This window comes from Schistocerca cancellata, chromosome 9 (genome assembly GCF_023864275.1).
Source record: "Schistocerca cancellata isolate TAMUIC-IGC-003103 chromosome 9, iqSchCanc2.1, whole genome shotgun sequence".
Classification (NCBI taxonomy): domain Eukaryota; kingdom Metazoa; phylum Arthropoda; class Insecta; order Orthoptera; family Acrididae; genus Schistocerca; species Schistocerca cancellata.
In genome coordinates this window covers 409645600-409664798 of record NC_064634.1, presented here as the reverse complement: position 1 = coordinate 409664798, position 19199 = coordinate 409645600, and the positions used below count along the sequence as shown (strand labels likewise).

The 19199-nt window shown below is 37.3% G+C and overlaps 1 protein-coding gene across 2 annotated transcripts in view; it reads right to left on the bottom strand.

The window, feature by feature from the left end:
• The window catches only part of LOC126100999 (peregrin), a 248793-nt gene that overhangs the window by 65574 nt on the left and 164020 nt on the right, over positions 1 to 19199 (bottom strand). For both annotated transcript variants that reach the window (XM_049911665.1, XM_049911666.1), the window contains exon 16: positions 9493 to 9714. In XM_049911665.1, the coding sequence (XP_049767622.1) occupies positions 9493 to 9714 (222 nt within the window). The remainder of the gene's footprint in view (positions 1 to 9492; positions 9715 to 19199) is intronic.

Genomic DNA, 19199 nt, shown 5'->3' with positions numbered 1-19199 from the left:
ATGTTTGGCAGCATGCTCAGCAACAGGGTGGTCTACTTGTTTCTTGGCCACAGTTCGTCAGTGGTCATTCATGCTGACAGACAGCTTGTTGGTTGTCATGGCCACATTAAATGCGGCTTAGTGGTTGCAGCTTAGCTTGTTGATCACATGACTGGTTTCACAGGTTGCCCTGCTTTGATGGGATAGATGATGTTCATACCACAATGCGTTGCTGCTGCTCTCCACACCAAAGGTGCACATGCCAGCTATTAGGTATGTGGTCAAATGTTCTGGCTGTTCAGTGCATATACTCATGAGAATGTTGATGAATTTGTAGAATAGACAAAAATATCAGGTATTATAAAAATGATGTAGGAATGTTTGATGAAACTGATGTCAACACTTGGTTCAGAATTACTGAACTGTACACCTATATGGACACTGATTCTCTAATAAGTTTTTGGAAGGAAAAAAATGCAATGTGAGTAATGAATATTGTTTACAAAATTGACATCAGCCCAGCCACAAGAATAATGCAGAATTTTTGTTTAAAGATTCAGATTTAAAAATTTATCTTCAGGATGACTCCTTCAGGCTTTTTCGTTGGGATCACATTTTGTGGTGTGATTATGTGGCATCGAAAAACCTACATTTGGATGGTCAGATGGGGATAGGAATCACTGTCCACTCAAATGTGAGTCCAGTGTTTTAACCACCTTGCTCAGTAACATTTTAATACTATTTAATAGTATAAACAGGCAGATGAAATTGTCATGTAACAATAATTTGATTTTTTTACCTTATTGCTCATTTGTGCTTATTTGATTCCAGAAATGTACTCTCATCTCAGGTAACAATTAACAGCTAAAAAATACTTTTTCTGTAAGAAGAAACAGAGAAAAGGCGGGAAGAAGCTGAATTTGAAGTTAACTACTAATTATACGAGGCGCATTTTTTAAGTAAGTAAAAAAAGACATGCTAAGATATCTCAATAATTTTATTTTTACATGAAAGCCTGTACCTTAATCTCCTTTTCTACATAATTTCCGTCAATATTGAGGCACTTGTCATAATGTTGTACCAGTTTTTGAATACCCTCCTTATAGAAGTCTGCCGCCTGACTTGTTTTGATGAGTGAGTTTGCAATTATAAAATATGTGACATACATGGGTGTATCTTTTGACTGCACTGCCTTAGAAATTTCAATGTTTTACACCGCCAAGGGACCATAGACCTCAGTATGTGACATAAATTTCAACTTGATATGTCAACTTGTTCATGAGAAAATGGGTTTCTAACAGTTGGACAGACGGACAACAAAGTGATCCTATAGGAGTCCAGTTTTTACAGTTTGAGGTACACAATCCTCAAAAAAGAATACCGACACACACAAACACATGGGGAGCCAACAGAAAACTTAAATCCCCCCCCCCCCCCCCACACACACACACATACACAGAGGTAGTTTGTTAAAGAAAGTGAAAACAGAAATTAAATAAACATATATAGTAAACAGTTCAGACATGTTTGATTCAGAAAAATCACAGGAGCAAATTTAAATACAGGCCTCCAATTTATACAGTCCTGCACACACCAACACTTATTTCATACACAGGACATATGTCTTAAGCATATCTTCAATGAGACCATATAGCACCTTCCATTACTTTTGCTCATTTTGTTTTACATCTTGCCACTGTGACTTCGTATGCCTCTCTATGCCCCTTCAATAAACACATTTTACAGCTAATGAAAATAATATTTCCTCCCAACACTGATAAAAACAACTTTAACAAGAACTAATAGCAAATATCTGCTGAAATAACGGGCAGATAGAGGAACAAGATCAATGGAAAAACTTTCAGTTATTGTTGCATTAGACAAGAAATTAGTGTCTTCCTTTTTTTGCATTTGCATTTTTAGACAGTTGGTTTACACTTTTCTGACAGTTAGTTTATACCATTATCTGCAGACAATACAAATCAAAAGATTTTTCTAATGACTAGACATGGAAATCAGATTTAGTGTATTTCTGTATTGTTACATAGTGCACTGAAATTAATAAAATGTCCAAGTGAATCTTCTACACAGAGCTGCCCAACATAGAAGGAACAACATTAACAGTGCACTGACACACGAACTAAACTGAAAATTTCATGTAAATGACAGATACTCAACAACTGAAATGAAAATGACAGCATAATCTCTGTAACAGTTATACGGTTAACAGTAAATGTAAATTAAATGGTTGCTCAATGAGATATAAGGTTCCTATATCTCTGACATGTCCACAACATATTAAAAAAGGATATTTACTTTTAAAAAGATACAAAGAAGAACTGCAGGATACCAATCATGTGAGGGATGATGCACACAGTGATAAATATATCACCATGAAAGGCCCAAAAAGCCTGTAAATTGTTGTTGCTGAAGTGTAAGATATACATATCAATCATTGTTTTATCTGTAACGGGAGTGGTATCCTGAGCCTCCTCCTTAGCCTGAGCAATTTCAAAATTTAAAATTAATACTTTTAACAACTGCTCAGAATAAACAAAAGTTGTTATAAAAGCATAAAGACTAAACTCATTGTCAACTGTTGCTAAATATGATGATATGTTTTATTACGAATGAGGTGATGGACATATGGCGGAATGAGCAAAGGAAAATGGAGCACCTGGAGAGAATTTGTCCCAACTCCGTAAAGTGCAGCACGAACTCCACATGGAGTCACCAGGGTTTGAACAGGGGACCTCTGCTGTGGAGGTCGAGCACTCTAGGCACTACACTGCAGAGCAGCCCAAGAGACAAAAATGTTAGATATATTGAAACATAATAATGCAAAAGTCAGGCCATAAACAGTATTGTGAGGGTATTCTCTAGTTTCACTCTGCTGACACACACAAAACTATCAGATCAGTTCTGTACATAGTATCAATCAGCATTCAGCACATTTCTGTATAATTTTCATATGAAAAGACACACTTTTATCACATACTGTGCCCCTAGATGATCAGCAACTCTACAGGAGTTAAAACTGGACAACGTTAAATAACGCATGGTGAAAGAAGCAGAGACTTTATACAAAATCTGCATTAAAATCGACAAAGTGGAACTTATAATTATAATCGCTTAAAAAGCACTTTCAGGTAACTGCAAATTTCCTCTTAATTACAAACTGCAATATTAAAAACATAATAAGTATGATTATTATAATCATATACAGTGACTTAATAATGAGTTAATCGTGAAAGCGAAACATGTTACAACTGAATTAACAAATACATACATTGCCTTGGTTCTATTTCTCTACATTTTTTGCACCATGTGCAAACACGTGCATCCACACACACACACACACACACACACACACACACACACACACACACACACACACACTTTTGTTTACACCACCACCATCACCATTTAACAGGATTATTCCTATTTATTTTTGACTTTTGAAGTTCTCTTACAGTTGAATCATAAAAAGAGGTATGCAAGCCAAATTCACAAATTTAGATTAATAACTGAAAGGAATTTACTACAGTTGTATTTATATTTAACTGCATGTATTGCATATAGCAGAAGATCATTCAGTGTATGTAAATAACGAAAGCCCTGTGTTATACTTTCTGAGCAGAAGCTATAGAATATGTAATACAAAGTACCGATACGCAAATTTTAAACAACTGAAATCCCAGGATGGATGAACAGTTATATGATGAAAAGGACAGATTGCTACTCACCACACAGAGGAGATGCTGAGGTGTAGACACGGACAGCAAAAAGACTGCTATACATTTGAGCTTTCGGTCAAAAGGCCTTCTTCTAAAGTAGAAAACACACACACATTTACACAAGCACCCCCCTCCCCCTCTGACACACACACACACACACACAAGCAGTTTCTCTGGCTGCAAGTCAGTCTGGCCTCAGCAGCTATGTGTGTATGAGTTGTGTTTATGTGAAAGTATGTGTGTTTTCTACTTTAGAAGAAGGCCATTTGGCCAAAAGCTCAAATGTATAGCAGTCTTCTTGTTAGGCCTGCCAGCGACTCCAATCCTCCTCTATATGGTGAATATCAAGTCATCCTTTCATAATACTGTCGCCATACACAAAATTAACAAATTTCATACTATGTAGGAACTAGTTTTTATAACAACAGGCAGATGTGCTTCCACTGCTGACAATGATTAATGGACCTCAAATTATTTCTAACTGCATAGCTGGCTTTCTGAAAGGTTTTCGTGATATGCTGGACTGCTTTAGTAATTGCTTTCTGTGCTATGTGTCAGAGCATTTTCCAGGACATCATTGGATTTTTAAAATTTGTGATGTAATTGTATTGAAAGATCCTGCCAGGATGCAGCACCAAAAGGAGAAATGTAGCTAGTGAGAGGGGGCAAATCAATGGGAATGTACATTACTGGAGAACCATCCAATAAACCCAATGCTTACCAGTTGGGATGTTAAATGTTGAACAGTCTAAGGAGAATATTTGAATACAGACTCAGCAGAGTGAAGCTGTGCAGGATGTTGACTGATGACAATAGTTTGTAGTTCTTGTTTTTGGAAGGTTAGGGTTTTTAATTCAGAGAGTTCAATGAAATTAAGATACAGGAAGTGGGAAATAAGCAAAAATGTAAAAATACTATGCTGTATTGTTGATATGATGTTTACGGACAGTTGACACAACAGGGTGCAGAAAAATATACAAAACAGACATGTATTCCAGATACGATACATAATCAAAACTTTCGTGCAGTCCAAGAACCTAATACCTGAAAAGACAGTGGTGACAATAACTTTGTAGTATTTTTCTGTGTAGGCATCCATATACAGGGTTATTACAAATGATTGAAGCGATTTCACAGCTCTACAATAACTTTATTATTTGAGATATTTTCACAATGCTTTGCACACACATACAAAAACTCAAAAAGTTTTTTTAGGCATTCACATATGTTCGATATGTGCCCCTTTAGTGATTCGGCAGACATCAAGCCGATAATCAAGTTCCTCCCACACTCGGCGCAGCATGTCCCCATCAATGAGTTCGAAAGCATCGTTGATGCGAGCTCGCAGTTCTGGCAAGTTTCTTGGTAGAGGAGGTTTAAACACTGAATCTTTCACATAACCCCACAGAAAGAAATCACATGGGGTTAAGTCGGGAGAGTGTGGAGGCCATGACGTGAATTGTTGATCACGATCTCCACCACGACCGATCCATCGGTTTTCCAATCTCCTGTTTAAGAAATGCTTCTGCTTTAGCCTTTTCTGTAAGATTTTCCAAACCATCGGCTGTGGTACGTTTAGCTCCCTGCTTCCTTCATTCGTCGACTTCCGCGGGCTACGCGTGAAACTTGCCCGCACGCGTTCAACCGTTTCTTCGCTCACTGCAGGCCGACCCGTTGATTTCCCCTTACAGAGGCATCCAGAAGCTTTAAACTGCGCATACCATCGCCGAATGGAGTTAGCACTTGGTGGATCTTTGTTGAACTTCGTCCTGAAGTGTCGTTGCACTGTTATGACTGACTGATGTGAGTGCATTTCAAGCACGACATACGCTTTCTCGGCTCCTGTCGCTATTTTGTCTCACTGCGCTCTCGAGCGCTCTGGCGGCAGAAACCTGAAGTGCGGCTTCAGCCGAACAAAACTTTATGAGTTTTTCTACGTATCTGTAGTGTGTCGTGACAATGAATGGAGCTACAGTGAATTTATGAAATCGCTTCAATCATTTGTAATAGCCCTGTACAAAAAATACAGAGATATGACTAAAGGAAGAAGGCACATAAAGACCAAGAAATAAGCATAATTTCAGGATAACCTGGAGACTTTATGGCAATAATTCAATGTAAGAATTCACACAGGAGACAATATAATTATTGGAAAGCTATGTCGATTTAAATGTGCGTAGATACAAGACAACAATGAGAGTTCATCTCAGCTTGGCAGCAACTGCTCCTCACCAATATTAAATCCCAGGTGATAATTGCCACTACCACCATATGAACAATTACACATATGAAAATATTCACATTAACATGGAGCTAGGAATTAGTGAAATAGCTGTTGTGAACATCTAGAAGCCATTAGGCATGTACATGTATTAAAAACTCACGACCATTCTACGGTGTTCTTAGAAGAATTCACCAACCATGATCGACTATGGAAATACAAATGTAAACACTGAAAATGGGAACACATTGGTTAACTGGTCTGAAAAACACAATTTCCATCTAGTTCTTAGTACTGAAGATCAGTGTACATTCTGTTTTGGAGCCTGGAAAACAGATCACAACACTGATTTATGTTTTGTGTTCTCCAATAGTTGGTGCTAGTCATTACCAATACCAAGGAATGTCCTGTAAACTTCTTGTACAATCAACATCATCCAGTGCTTTTCAAAATAGGCACAAGCATACTTGTCGTAAGATCATTTCCCAGATCTCAATGGACCTTTAAAAGAGCTGACAGATTCACTGGAGCTGTGCTGTGCATAACAAAGGAATGTATCCTACGAGGCTTCCATAAGGAATACACACCTAGACGGTTGGAATAGTGCGACATTCTACACAAAAGTTTTGTGACAAAAGTAACTGAAATAGCTGACGAACTCCAGAAGAGCATCAATGCAGCTCACCATATACAATGGACTGAAACTGATGAGGCCTCAGATATCTGCACTTCAAGCAGAAATGCCTGTCTTTTCTGAGAAATCTTATATGTGCCAAGCCACAAGACTGCACAAATCATTACAAAATCATTACAATTGATTCTTGAGTCTATTTTGGAACCTGTGTATTTCATTAAAGGTGTGTAAAGTTTCTTGTACATTCTCAACAAGTTCTGCAGTAATTCTGCTTTTGGTGTGAGGAAAATTTTTTTGATATCTTTTTTTATAGCCACAATGTTGTACCTCTTTTTTCTTGACCTTGTCGCTTAGAATTTGAAATAATGGTCTCTTCTTCTCAGCACTGCTTAATGACAAGGACCAAACTTAATTTTCTTTAATTTGCAACTGTATTCTTGCTATAAGTACTGCTGCAATATATTACAGTAACATCTGTCATTTTCATGATAAAATAACTTTTGTATACCACTCAGAAATGATTTTTGGAATAGCAACTCCACTAATGCTCTCAAAAATAACTCAAATAGTGTAATATAGAAGCCATGAGACTTCATCTACAAATACACCTTTAATGAATAGGTCTCTACAATATAATATAAGTAATGTACTATCTCCATAACTATTCTTAGATACGGAACATTTATGTTCAAGGCACAGCAAATTTTATATTCTATAAAAGTGAAAGTTTGTGTCTCATTCCAGTTCTTTTTTTTTTTAAAGCATTTGTTAGGATTAATTCCATAATTTTAGACATCAACCTAAGTAGGCATTGTATATTTAAATGATACATTATAGCATCCATTCAGAATTCCTAATCCACAGTGGGAAGTACGTAAGGAAGTGTGTAAGAAAGGCTAACGGCATTCTTTATTGATGTTCTCCAAACTGGTAACATGGCACACGATTTGAAAAAGAGGAAAATTATAGCCATCATAAAACAAGGTCAACCAAATAACAAATGGCAAAGCTACAAACCCACTGCTTTCCTTAGCACAGTATACAAACTTTTGGAAAGAATACTGTGTAATAGAATCAGTCACAAATTTTTTCAAAACCTGTCAGCTGAAAAGGCAGGATTGTATCTGAACCACAGCTGCACCAACAATGTTTTCTCAATAACAACTTTTTACTAAAGTGGAATATTGAAACAAACAAATGACCTCAAATTTGTTTATAGATCCAACAGTGACATGATACTGTGTGGAGGGAAGGGGTAATATTCTAAACTTTTATGAGTCATACCACTGGAAATTTCATCAGTGCTACATTAAGCAATGAAAACTACTAAGTTCTAATGGGCAGTCACATGAGCCATTGAACAGGTCTTAATAATGGCTTTCCACAAGAATCAGTGCTATCCCCTTTTCTGTTTTTGTTGTATATAGCAGACATGTCTAAGACATCAAGGTAATTTGGATGGTCCGATGACTGGGGACAAACTGTGAGCTACAAAGACCTGGGAGTCACTGAGTCTGTCAAGACCAAAGGCACACAAACTGTCGGAAAACACTTCTACAACTGGAGATTACAGCCAAGGACGCCAAAACAGAAGTCACCAGTTTCTACCTTTCTATGTTATCTAGGCGTCACTCTTGTAGGACACTCATCTTTAAAGAGCACTTGCTGTAAAATTGCACTAAGATAAAGACAAGAAATAACATCTTGTAGATACTTTGTTGTATGAAGTGGGCTTTTCAGCTCCAACACTAACAACTTCTGCTCTTGGATTGATGGATCCTGTGGCAGAATACTTTGCTGCAGTCCAGATCGACAGCGCATACATCAGACTTGTTGACATGCAATTCAATCAGAATATGTGCATCATCAAAGCATAATCACAAACACTCCAGCTTTCTGGTTACCCATTGTCAGTCATGTAGCTCCCCCATTTTTATGGCGAGACTCTGCTTGAAGCAAGAGTTCGCAAAAATAACTGGTGATTCTCATCTCCCTGTACATGAGGATATTCCTGCACTCAATACAAACAGACTCTGCTCCCGTCACACGCATCTACAAGATGCAAAATTTCTGATAAGCAACGTAGTAACAACAACAGAATAATGGACAAAAATATGGCACAACAATGCTACCCCAGAACAGCTTAAGGTGCCTGTCATCTTGTTCAGGCCACCAGGTTTTGGAGAGCACCGCAAGATCTGATCTGTGATAAAGAGAACAAGGACAAATCATGGAAGATATACTGACTCAGTGTACAAATAGGAATTAATAGTGCCCAGCTGTGACTCATGGCAACAAAGATATCAATTCAATACATTTAGCAGTTGAATATATATTTGTGAGTTTCTGTGCTTTGTTAATACTCGAAGTTGAATTAACTTGTAATTATGCCTTTTTCTGTGTATTACATATATTTATAATTTTTTGGTGTGTGGTGTGATACTAGTTGTAAGCTAAATAAATAATAAAGAAATTGTGAGTTGTATTAAATGACAGTAAATAAATTTTTGGTTGCTTCAGCCCATACATCAATTTTGGTTTGCATCCTGCATTGTAAGTAACTTTCTTGACAGAAATAACGATTTAGTGTTCTGCTTCAGAGAGTAAGTTTTGTGCTTTACTAGTTATTGCTTTTAGTTGGGAGATTCAGTAGTTCTCTTATCAGGTTTAACATTGCTATTTTAACACCATTTAATAAAACTAAGGTGCACTGCTCACTAATAATGAGGCCACAGACCTTAAATTGGCTACCAAGTTTCCTCAGATCCTTCCTCATACATTTTAAAAAAAAGAGTACTTGCATTATGGCCACAACATAAAACATTGCTCCATAAAATGTACTTCTCTCTGTATGGAGGCAACATGTAAAGTAATAAATATGTTATAAGAGAAGCATTATTACCTACAGGTACATATTTTACCTTTGACAGGCTGTGTGTCTGTTACCACAGACTGCACCTGCTGCTGTGTCTGGCTCGCAGCCTTTGCTGTTGTTGCAGTGGTAGCCCCAGCTGCCACACCTCCACTACTACCGCCTTCCTGTGGCCTAAAGTTTCCTTCCAATCCAGCGTGTCGTTCACGATTAGGGCGGCGGCCAGGCCTTCTCCTGCGTCGACCCCGTCTCGCAGGTTGTGGTAAGGAAACTGTGAACCACACGGTGTGTCAGCACAGAATGTCTGTCCAATAATTTATTCTCTCTACACACACCAACGCAACAAAACTTTCAAGTGTGGATGAAGAAAGGTCACCTTCACACAACAGAGGAAGTTTGACATAACAATAAATATTATTAAATTGAATGACCAGTATTCTGGAGGAGTGCACTTTCTTGTTCTTAGCACTACTAGATGGAAATAAAAAAATACAGGATTTATGAAATAAAGGAAGGAGAAGGTATCAGAGTGATTATGGCTATTTTAGCAACCAGCATTCAGTCCCAAAGGAACAAGTAATAAAGCCAAACAGGAGACACAGGTAACCCCCCTATTCTTCTTCTTCTTCTTCTTCTTTCAAGAGGCTAAGCCCTGCCTCTTTAGCCATAGCTTCCTCTCTTCAGCAGTCCTCTTCATGTTCATGTATGTAGAACATCCCATCTCTCTGCTCGTATTTTTTAAATAGGATGTTCTAGGTTGTCCCCTCATTTTCTTACATATGATCTTGTCCTCGAAAATGTTTTGCAGAAGAATAATATGTCTAATTAGGAGTCCAATCAGTTTTGCTTGGTGCTGGTCTGTAGCTTTCCATTATCAAGACTGGTTTAGGTACTTCCTAAATCCAGGTCCAACAGCGATCACAAACAATGACCTGATAAAAAGAAAAGTAAGAGCTGGAGGGCAAGACAAATGCATGAAAGATGAAATTTAAACACTGCCAACTAAAAAGTATAAAGAATGCTTGAAAATTTCAGAATAAAATTAATGGGTGGAATAATACGCAATAGGCATGATTGTAAGGTATTTGAAGTATGAGGACAAATCCATACCAAAGTTTTCAACTCATACCAACTGAGTTAAAACTCACAGGTTTCCAACAGCTATCACGATCACCAACAGAAGTTACAACCTTTCTTTGCTGAGAATGGTAAAGGCTCCTCACAGGTACAAAATACAAAAGTTCAGAATCTCCCGAAGGTGGGACAGATTTACATATACATGGGAAGTAGGGTCCATTACTGCGTGACAGATCTGGCCTGCTGCAGGATGGCATAATTTCAACAAGCATGAGGAGCCAGTGCTGCTTCAGAAGGCACTGGCCCCTCACAAGTTGTGACATTATGTGGTTCCACGGTGGGGCAGACCTGCCACTTTCTGCTGGACTTGCCTTCCCACACATGACGGAATACAGAGCATCTCTGGAAGATTCTAGAGTTCGCTACTTCATGAACATAACCATACCTTGTCACTTCTGTCAGTCAGCAGATATAATTCCTGATGACAATTGTGATGAAAACTTTCATTTGAATTCAAATGATGCAGCTAAAAACTGAGAATAATTTATGTGATCTAAGGGTTCATGGCAATGTGAAGAGTATCATATAAGAGCACAACATACAAATAATATGTCTTTGAGGCTGAGAAAATGGCGAATCCAATAGACTAAGTGTTATGGTTAATGTGAATACCTTCTTTCATTATTTGTGTTTCAGAAGTCTGTAGATGATAACAGTAACTTTGCTTCTCCCATTTGCTTATAACAATTCCTCGTTAATCATACAAATCACTGATTCTTGAGCTTTCCTGTCATGCATCACCTCCTCCTCAGCTACATGTTGCATCTTTTTAACTCTTGAGCCGGCCGCGGTGGTCTAGCGGTTCTGGTGCTGCAGTCCGGAACCGCGGGACTGCTACGGTCGCAGGTTCGAATCCTGCCTCGGGCATGGGTGTGTGTGATGTCCTTAGGTTAGTTAGGTTTAAGTAGTTCTAAGTTCTAGGGGACTTATGACCTAAGATGTTGAGTTCCATAGTGCTCAGAGCCATTTGAACCATTTTTTTTTAAACTCTTGAGCAGGCGTTCTGTTGATATAGACTGCACCATGTTTAGTTTTCTGTTAGTGGCAACACTGCTTTCTGTCAGAGATTACTGGCGCACTAGCTATTCCTCTGTTGTTGTCTCTACTACAATCTGTTGTAGTTAGTTTCACTCTGTCACTTTCTGTGTGCCTATTGTTCTGTGAATCTGTTGGCAGAGCGCTACTGGTGTAGAAAGAATCCCTTGTGCCTTGTCCTCAAGTAAATACGTATTTGGTACATATGTGAAAACATGCATATTTATATCAGATCAGTGCTTTGAAAAAACTAATTATTCTGTTACTTATTCAGAAAAATGGTGCCCGAAGAAATAGTCAAAATTCTGCTGGAGTTGTCGGATATGTCAGATCATGAACTGTGCAGCAGTGGCAGTGGGGAATCAGACGAGGAGGTGGAAGTAATGCTAGAAAGTGAGCATGACAGTGATTCTGAACAAGACATATCGTCTGTTATTGAAGTTGACAACAGTGATTTGAGTGAAAATGTGGAATTTTTTATTGGCGGAGATGACTTTACAAGGTGGAGAGGAATGGAATACTTAACCAGAGTAAAGTTAGAAATAAGAATGTAGTGAAAGTGTTTCCTGGTCCTAGAAGCAATGCAGATGACCTGAGTACTGAAATTTCTGCTTTTCAAAAAATAATAGACAACAGCATGATAGGTAATACGGTCACTGACACATATCTATATAGGAACTGACATACTTGCTTTACTGGGATGTTTATATCCGACTGGAATAAAGAAAGAGCATCACACTAACATACTCGAGCTATGGCACTCAGATATAACAGGAATGCAAGTTCTAAAAGCACGTATAAGTTATTACAAGAGATTTTTGTTTTTACTCCGCTGTATGTGATTTGATCACAAGGACACACAAGCTGAAAGAAGAAAAACATACAAACTAGCTGCTATTCATCCTTTCTTGCAGCTGCTTGTTCTCAACTGCAGAAAATTTGTACAACCTCGGGCCCTTTGTGACTAATTATGAGAAACTGGAGGCTTTCTGTTGATGTTGCAGTTTCATAGAGATTTTTTTATATCCTAAATAAGCCTGCAAAATACACAGTCAAGGTCTTTTGTTATGTCAGACTCAAAAACATTTTTTACAAGTAATTAGAAAGTATACTGCAAGAAACAAGAGGATGGCCCATATCTGATCTCAAACAAGCCAGGCAACATAGGAATGCACCTGTTCCTAACATCGAAAGTTGCAATAGAAACACCACATTTGACAACTGATACACCATTTACCCTTTGGCGACATTTTTCCTAAAGAAGCAGCTGACTTATATTGGCACGCTGAAGAAGGACAAAGGAGAAATACCTGACGAATTTCAGGCAAGTAAAATATGAAAAATTGGGCATTCAATCTTTAGATTTCAAAAAGACATAGTTCTCACATCATATGTACCAAAGAAAAACAAATCAGTGATACTGTTATCAATGATGCGAGAACTATCAAACCTTGATGATAAGACAAATATGCCTGAAATAATAATGGACTACAACATGAAAAAAGGAGAGTTGACATCGTGGATCAATTATGTAATGTGTACAATGCCTCGTGCATAAAAGACAATGGCCAATGTGTGTCTTTTCTCTCTCGTGAATGTATCAGAAATAAATGCACAGATTTTGTATTCCTCAAATCTAAAAACCACATTATGTACGAAGAATTTTTTTGAAAATTTATCAATGGCACTGATGAAGCCCCATTGACTGAAAGATCCAAAATAACGTGTCTGCCCGGTAACATTTCGGTTTTCTTGATTAAATATCTAGAACCCTTGAGGAAGAAAGACATATGTCCATCTGCTTCCCAAAAATCAGCAAACAAGAAACGTGAGAGGTGTGTAATTTGTGGCCGAGAAAAGATGTATCAATAACAATTACATGTGATATATGCTAAAAGTTTGTTTATAAGAAACATGTGACAGTTGCTTGCACTTACAACAGTAATGAGTAAGCCCTTTTTTAAACAGTGGATTCCATTCATAAGGCTTAAATTGTAAGGGGCATGTACAATGCTGAAAAAATAAAGTAAGTAAACCTTAGTCAAAACACTTTGTATTAAAATGGTCAGTAACAATATTTACAAAATAAATATCACTTTCCCAAAGTTTAAGACTGTGTTATGTTAATGATGTACTGCAGCACAAAATATCCGGTGCGCCTGCTCAACTAATGAAAATGTGGTGCACATGCTCGAGGGTTAATGGCTCTGGGTTTACACAGTCATTTCGCTTCAGCCTCCCCAACCCTGCCCTCTTTTCCATTTGTTTCATGTTACTGTACCACCTTTTTTAAAATTAATACTCAAAACATTTTTTTTTTTTTTTTAGGTGTTGCTAACATCTATATTTACTGTTCTATTTCTTTACAAACTTTATTTTCACACAGTCTTTTTTTCTCTAAGTTTTAAGTGGAAATATTTCACATACTGACAGTAATTTTTTCTCAATCATAAAAAATGAATCTTTGCTAAAGCAGTCTACAATCTATTTTGTCCTCACTACCTGTATTTCATGTATGCCACTGAAGAGCCTGTTCTCTGTGATACTCTTGCATTTTTCATCTCTTAACAAATGCAGTTGTCTTCCCCCTCCCTGAGTTCCTCTTTCTTCCTTTCTTTCCTGTAATATCTTTTTCCCATAAACCACATTTACCTGCATCTGTAAGATTATGGGGCTACTGACAGTAAAAACTATTATTTGTTACCAGGAGACGAGATACTGGCAGAAGTAAAGCTGTGAGGACTGGGCGTGAGTCGTGCTTCGGTAGCTCAGATGGTACAGCACTTGCCTGCGAAACGCAAAGGTCCCGAGTTCGAGTCTCGGTCGGGCACACAGTTTTAATCTGCTAGGAAGTTTTATTATTTGTTACATTGAAAATGCGAGTTTTCAACACTTGACCCTAGACAGTCAAATTATTTCTATGACAGATTATCAAGACATGTCTTAAAATTTGACAATATTTCACTTTATGTCCGCTGAAGGTATGTTAAAGATCTTTTTAACAAACATAGAACCCATTCTGAAGGCTAGACAAGGAGGCAAAATATAAGGGAAAATTATTTGTGTGTATCCTGTACTGTGATTGCTATGTGCTCTGTGACACTATTATTACTGGCCACAAATACTTGAGGCTTACAAAGTACGAAGTTTCTCCAGAAGTTCACATAATTATTAAAGTTGATTTAGATTATATCAGAGATTTTAACCAAGTTAGGTGTTGAGCTGAACCTTCTGTATTCTTTTGTGGAACCTATCAACAATTTTCAGCCACTTACCTAGTTTTTGAACATGTTAAATGTTCTTGATAAGCTGCACATTTCCAATCTGGGATGGGATCGTGCTTCATGAGAATGTTCCAACCCACACATCTGCCTAAACTTCACAAAACATTCAGGTATTGTTCTGGACCACACTAGAATACCTTCTGTACAGGTCAGACTTACTGCTCTGCAGTTTTCATTTGTTTGGACCACTAAAGGAAGCAGTTGGATGAGACAGATTTGGTGATGATGGCATTGATGAAATGTTTCGTGTGCAGCTGGTTGCTGTCAAAGCCATGTTTGTTTCATGAAAACAGGACCAAGAAATTGTCTATCCACTGGGAAAAATGTGTTTCCCATTCAGGAGACTAAATAAAAAAATAAATTTGGCTGCATGCATTTTTCTGAAGCTTAACTTACAAAAAAATTCATTTTATATTTGTAGTTGTGATCGAAGGTTTAATGTTGTGGTAAATACATTATACATTAATGTATATTAGCAATATTACAAATGAAGTAAATTGCTGGATTCTTGATTCATGTTGGCAGAAATACTTATTTACCATTGGAAAAGCAAACATGATGACTGAACTATGTCTCTTGTGACATTTTGTTTATTTGCTTAATTACAGGTATAGGACAGCTGGGTTTGAAATACAAGCCACTGGAAATCTGTATTTTGTAATGCAACCCAAGATTTTGGACGTCATGTTTTTTCTTACATCAGTAATAGGTGTTTCTGCCACCATGAAATGGGATTTGTAAACTTTGCACAGTTGTATTGCTAATGTATTCCAAAATATACTTGAAAAAGAATAATAGCTGAAATTACGGTTGCAATTAATAAGTATTGTGACATCCGTAAACAGTATTCAACAAATTAAAAAAAATTATTAAAGGATGTCGAGTCTTTTTCCATCAACATTCTACCACCCCCACCCCCCTCCCTTTCCCGAGTCCTCCTTGCTCTCTTGCAACGTATGCTTGAGGGTGACAGACTGTTGAAATTGTTTTTTCAGTTGATAAATATGCTGACATCAATAAACAGTATGCAACATATTCAAAATTTTCATTAAGACTTTGGAGCCTTGTTCTACCAAACTTGCCTCTCTCTCTATCTCTCTCTAGCTCCTCTTTTCAAGAGATGGAGAGGAATCATTCAGGTTTGAAAGTCAATGCCCAATTTATAAATGAAGCCTCACATTAAGTTAGTGAAGGAATCATATGTGCATATGTTATATGCCTTTTCACCATAGCTAGATGTGCACTAGCGATGTGTGACAGAGAAAAATGAGATGTTCAGTTTTCAGAGGAATTCTATAAAGAAAAACATATTTTTATGATCAAAAGATAATAAGAAAATTTTCAATTGGATTCAAAACATATTTCATAGCCTCAGACAGAAAAGACAGGAGGAAGTTTAAGATAAAAAAATCTTTGTATTTTCTCTAACCTTCGTAACATTTTTGCAATTGGAAGATGCAACAGGCTGTGGGTGCATCAAGATATTGGCTTAAGCATGTCATGCCAGCACTGTTGTGATTCATGCAGGAAATCAATCCTTGGATGTCACTAAAGCCTGATAATATTTCATTCAGAATAGTGGAAATGATTGTGAATATTCTGGAACAAGCATAAAATGGAGAAGAAACTAATAACGATATTATATTATAAACATTCCACATGGGAAAAATATATTAAAAACAAAGATTCCATGACTTACCAGACGGGAAAGCACTGGTAGATAGACACAATAAAAAAACACACACACAAAATTTCAAGCTTTCGCAACCAACGGTTGCTTCTTCAGGAAAGAGGGAAGGAGAGGGAAAGACGAAAGGATGTGCGTTTTAAGGGAGAGGGTACCGGGATTGGAATGACTCCTTAGCCTCTCCCTTAAAACCCACATCCTTTTGTCTTTCCCTCTCCTTCCCTCTTTCCTGACGAAGCAACTGTTGGTTGCGAAAGCTTGAAATTTTGTGTGTTTTTTTATTGTGTCTATCTACCAGCGCTTTCCCGTTTGGTAAGTCATGGAATCTTTGTTTTTAATATATTTTTCCCGTGTGGAATGTTTGTTTCTATTTTATTTATATCATTAATAACGATATTACCTACACTCAGACTATGGAAATGCTAAGTAAATGTTGTGAAAGCAATGAAGTCACAATATAACAGGGTAAAAAAATTAAACAACTGGATCATAATTGAAAAAACCAAAAACAGTGAGTTAGAACTAAAAAGAAGCTATGGGAAGTATATCTCTACTAACCCCCCCCCCCCCACACACACACACCTGTGTGTGCAAAGAGAGGAAGGGAGATGTCAGCATTTGAGAGAGGACGTGTAGTTGGGTTCAAAGAAGCTGCTTGGAGAAATCAGTGAATCACTCGACATTTGAATAGGAACGATGCCACTATTCGACAATATTGGCAGTTATGGGTGACAGCGTTCAGAAGGAAGTAGTCGACCTAGAGAAACGACAGACACAACAATCATCAGAGAGGCACTCGGACCCCCAAATTCATCACTATCATCAATCCGATGTGCAAATAGTGTTTCAGTGACCACAAAGACCATTAATAAGTGGCTCACAGAAAGGGGGCTGAGCCCACAGCGCCCCTTGCACTGAGTACCATTGACCTCTGAAACCAACAGGCCTGTTTGCAGTGGCGTTGGGCACATTCGGCCTGGAATAGAATTGTTTTCAGTGATAAGTCCTGCTTTGAACTGAGCTCTACGATGAATGAAGGTGCGTGTGGATACGCCCCAGACAACGGTAAGATACTGACCTGACTGTCACCTGCCACATGGCCAAACAACCAGGAGTTACCTTTTGCGGTACCATCTCATTTCATAGCAGCACATTGACAATATTATATGCCTATTGTTGTCCGTCATGGCAGGGCATCCTGGGTTGACATTTCACCAACATAAGGCCCATCCACACATGGTGAGAGTTTTTACCGCTTGTCTCCCTATCTTGGCCACAAAGTCACCCGATCTCTCCCCAATTGAGAACATTTGGAGCATTATGGGCAGGGTTCTTCAACTCGCTCAGGATTTTGACAATCTAATGCCACTACCTTTAATGTTTCATTTCCTAATATTCTATTAGCATCACCTAATTTAATTAGACTACATTTCATCACTCTTGTTGCTCAAATATTTGAGCATAATGAAAACAAGACTCCATATAAATAACACAATGGGCTTTTGTCTGAATACTCATAGCCAAATACAGCTAGGGAAAAGGACAAATTGGGTATAAAATTGATCAGTGTGAGGTCTAATTTCGGAAAAAGAATATGTAGTGGCTTTAAAATAGTCATAGTAATGAAGAAAAGGGTCAATCCATATGAAGTGGTCCAGTAATGGTTGCTTGACCATTTTTAAATATTTTAATTTTTTTAATATGTGATTGTCCTATATTCGAGAAGTTCAGAACAGTTTTTTAAAATAATTTATCTTGCACCTTTACTGGACGGAAACCACTTTTATATGTAGGTGGCCGACGATTTTTCAGTCTGGAGACATTAGTGAAAATTTGAATATCTCTGCACTCTGTTGAGTTACAACATTGCAATTGACATTATTGTTTTTAGAAAAGTGTTCACTACAACATTGTCTATTACACAAAATACCCTGAATTCAAAAATAACCTGTCAAAATGACCTACAAAGTTTGGTATCCAAATTTTCAAAAATACACTTTTTAGGCCCAAAAATAACAAACAAGGAGTGATTTATGAGAGTATTTTTCCCTATAGTTAGATATCATACACTACTAGCCTCATATAGAGCAAGAACACTTACAAATGTTTTCTTAATATTTTATGAATTTTTGAAATTTGAAAATTTTCATTTTTCGTAAAGCTTGGGGTTAGTTATTTCACGTGGGACTGAATATAACAATATGATTTTTGCACAGTTTGTACACCTATATGATAGCAACGTAACGTGAAAATTTCAACATTGATATCTGACTGTGAATAAAGATATAAAACTTTGAAAAGGAGGAAATAATTCACATTACTCTACAACTAATCTTATAGCTGTTGCCTATTTAAATGGTTTATTGTTTCATTGTAATAAAATTTAATTGTGACACGTATTTAGTTAACACTATCACCCAATATTCATTTAGTTTATTTATTTTTAATAATGCAATATTAAACAATAGGAGCTTTCGCTTTTGTTCTATGGCAATAAAAATGCTAATTTACCTTTAGGTTTATTGTCAATAAATAAGTACATTATTGCTGGTGTGGCAGTGTAGAAGTATATTATTGCTGGGTGTAGCATTGTTGTAGTCAGTCTGTTCTGAA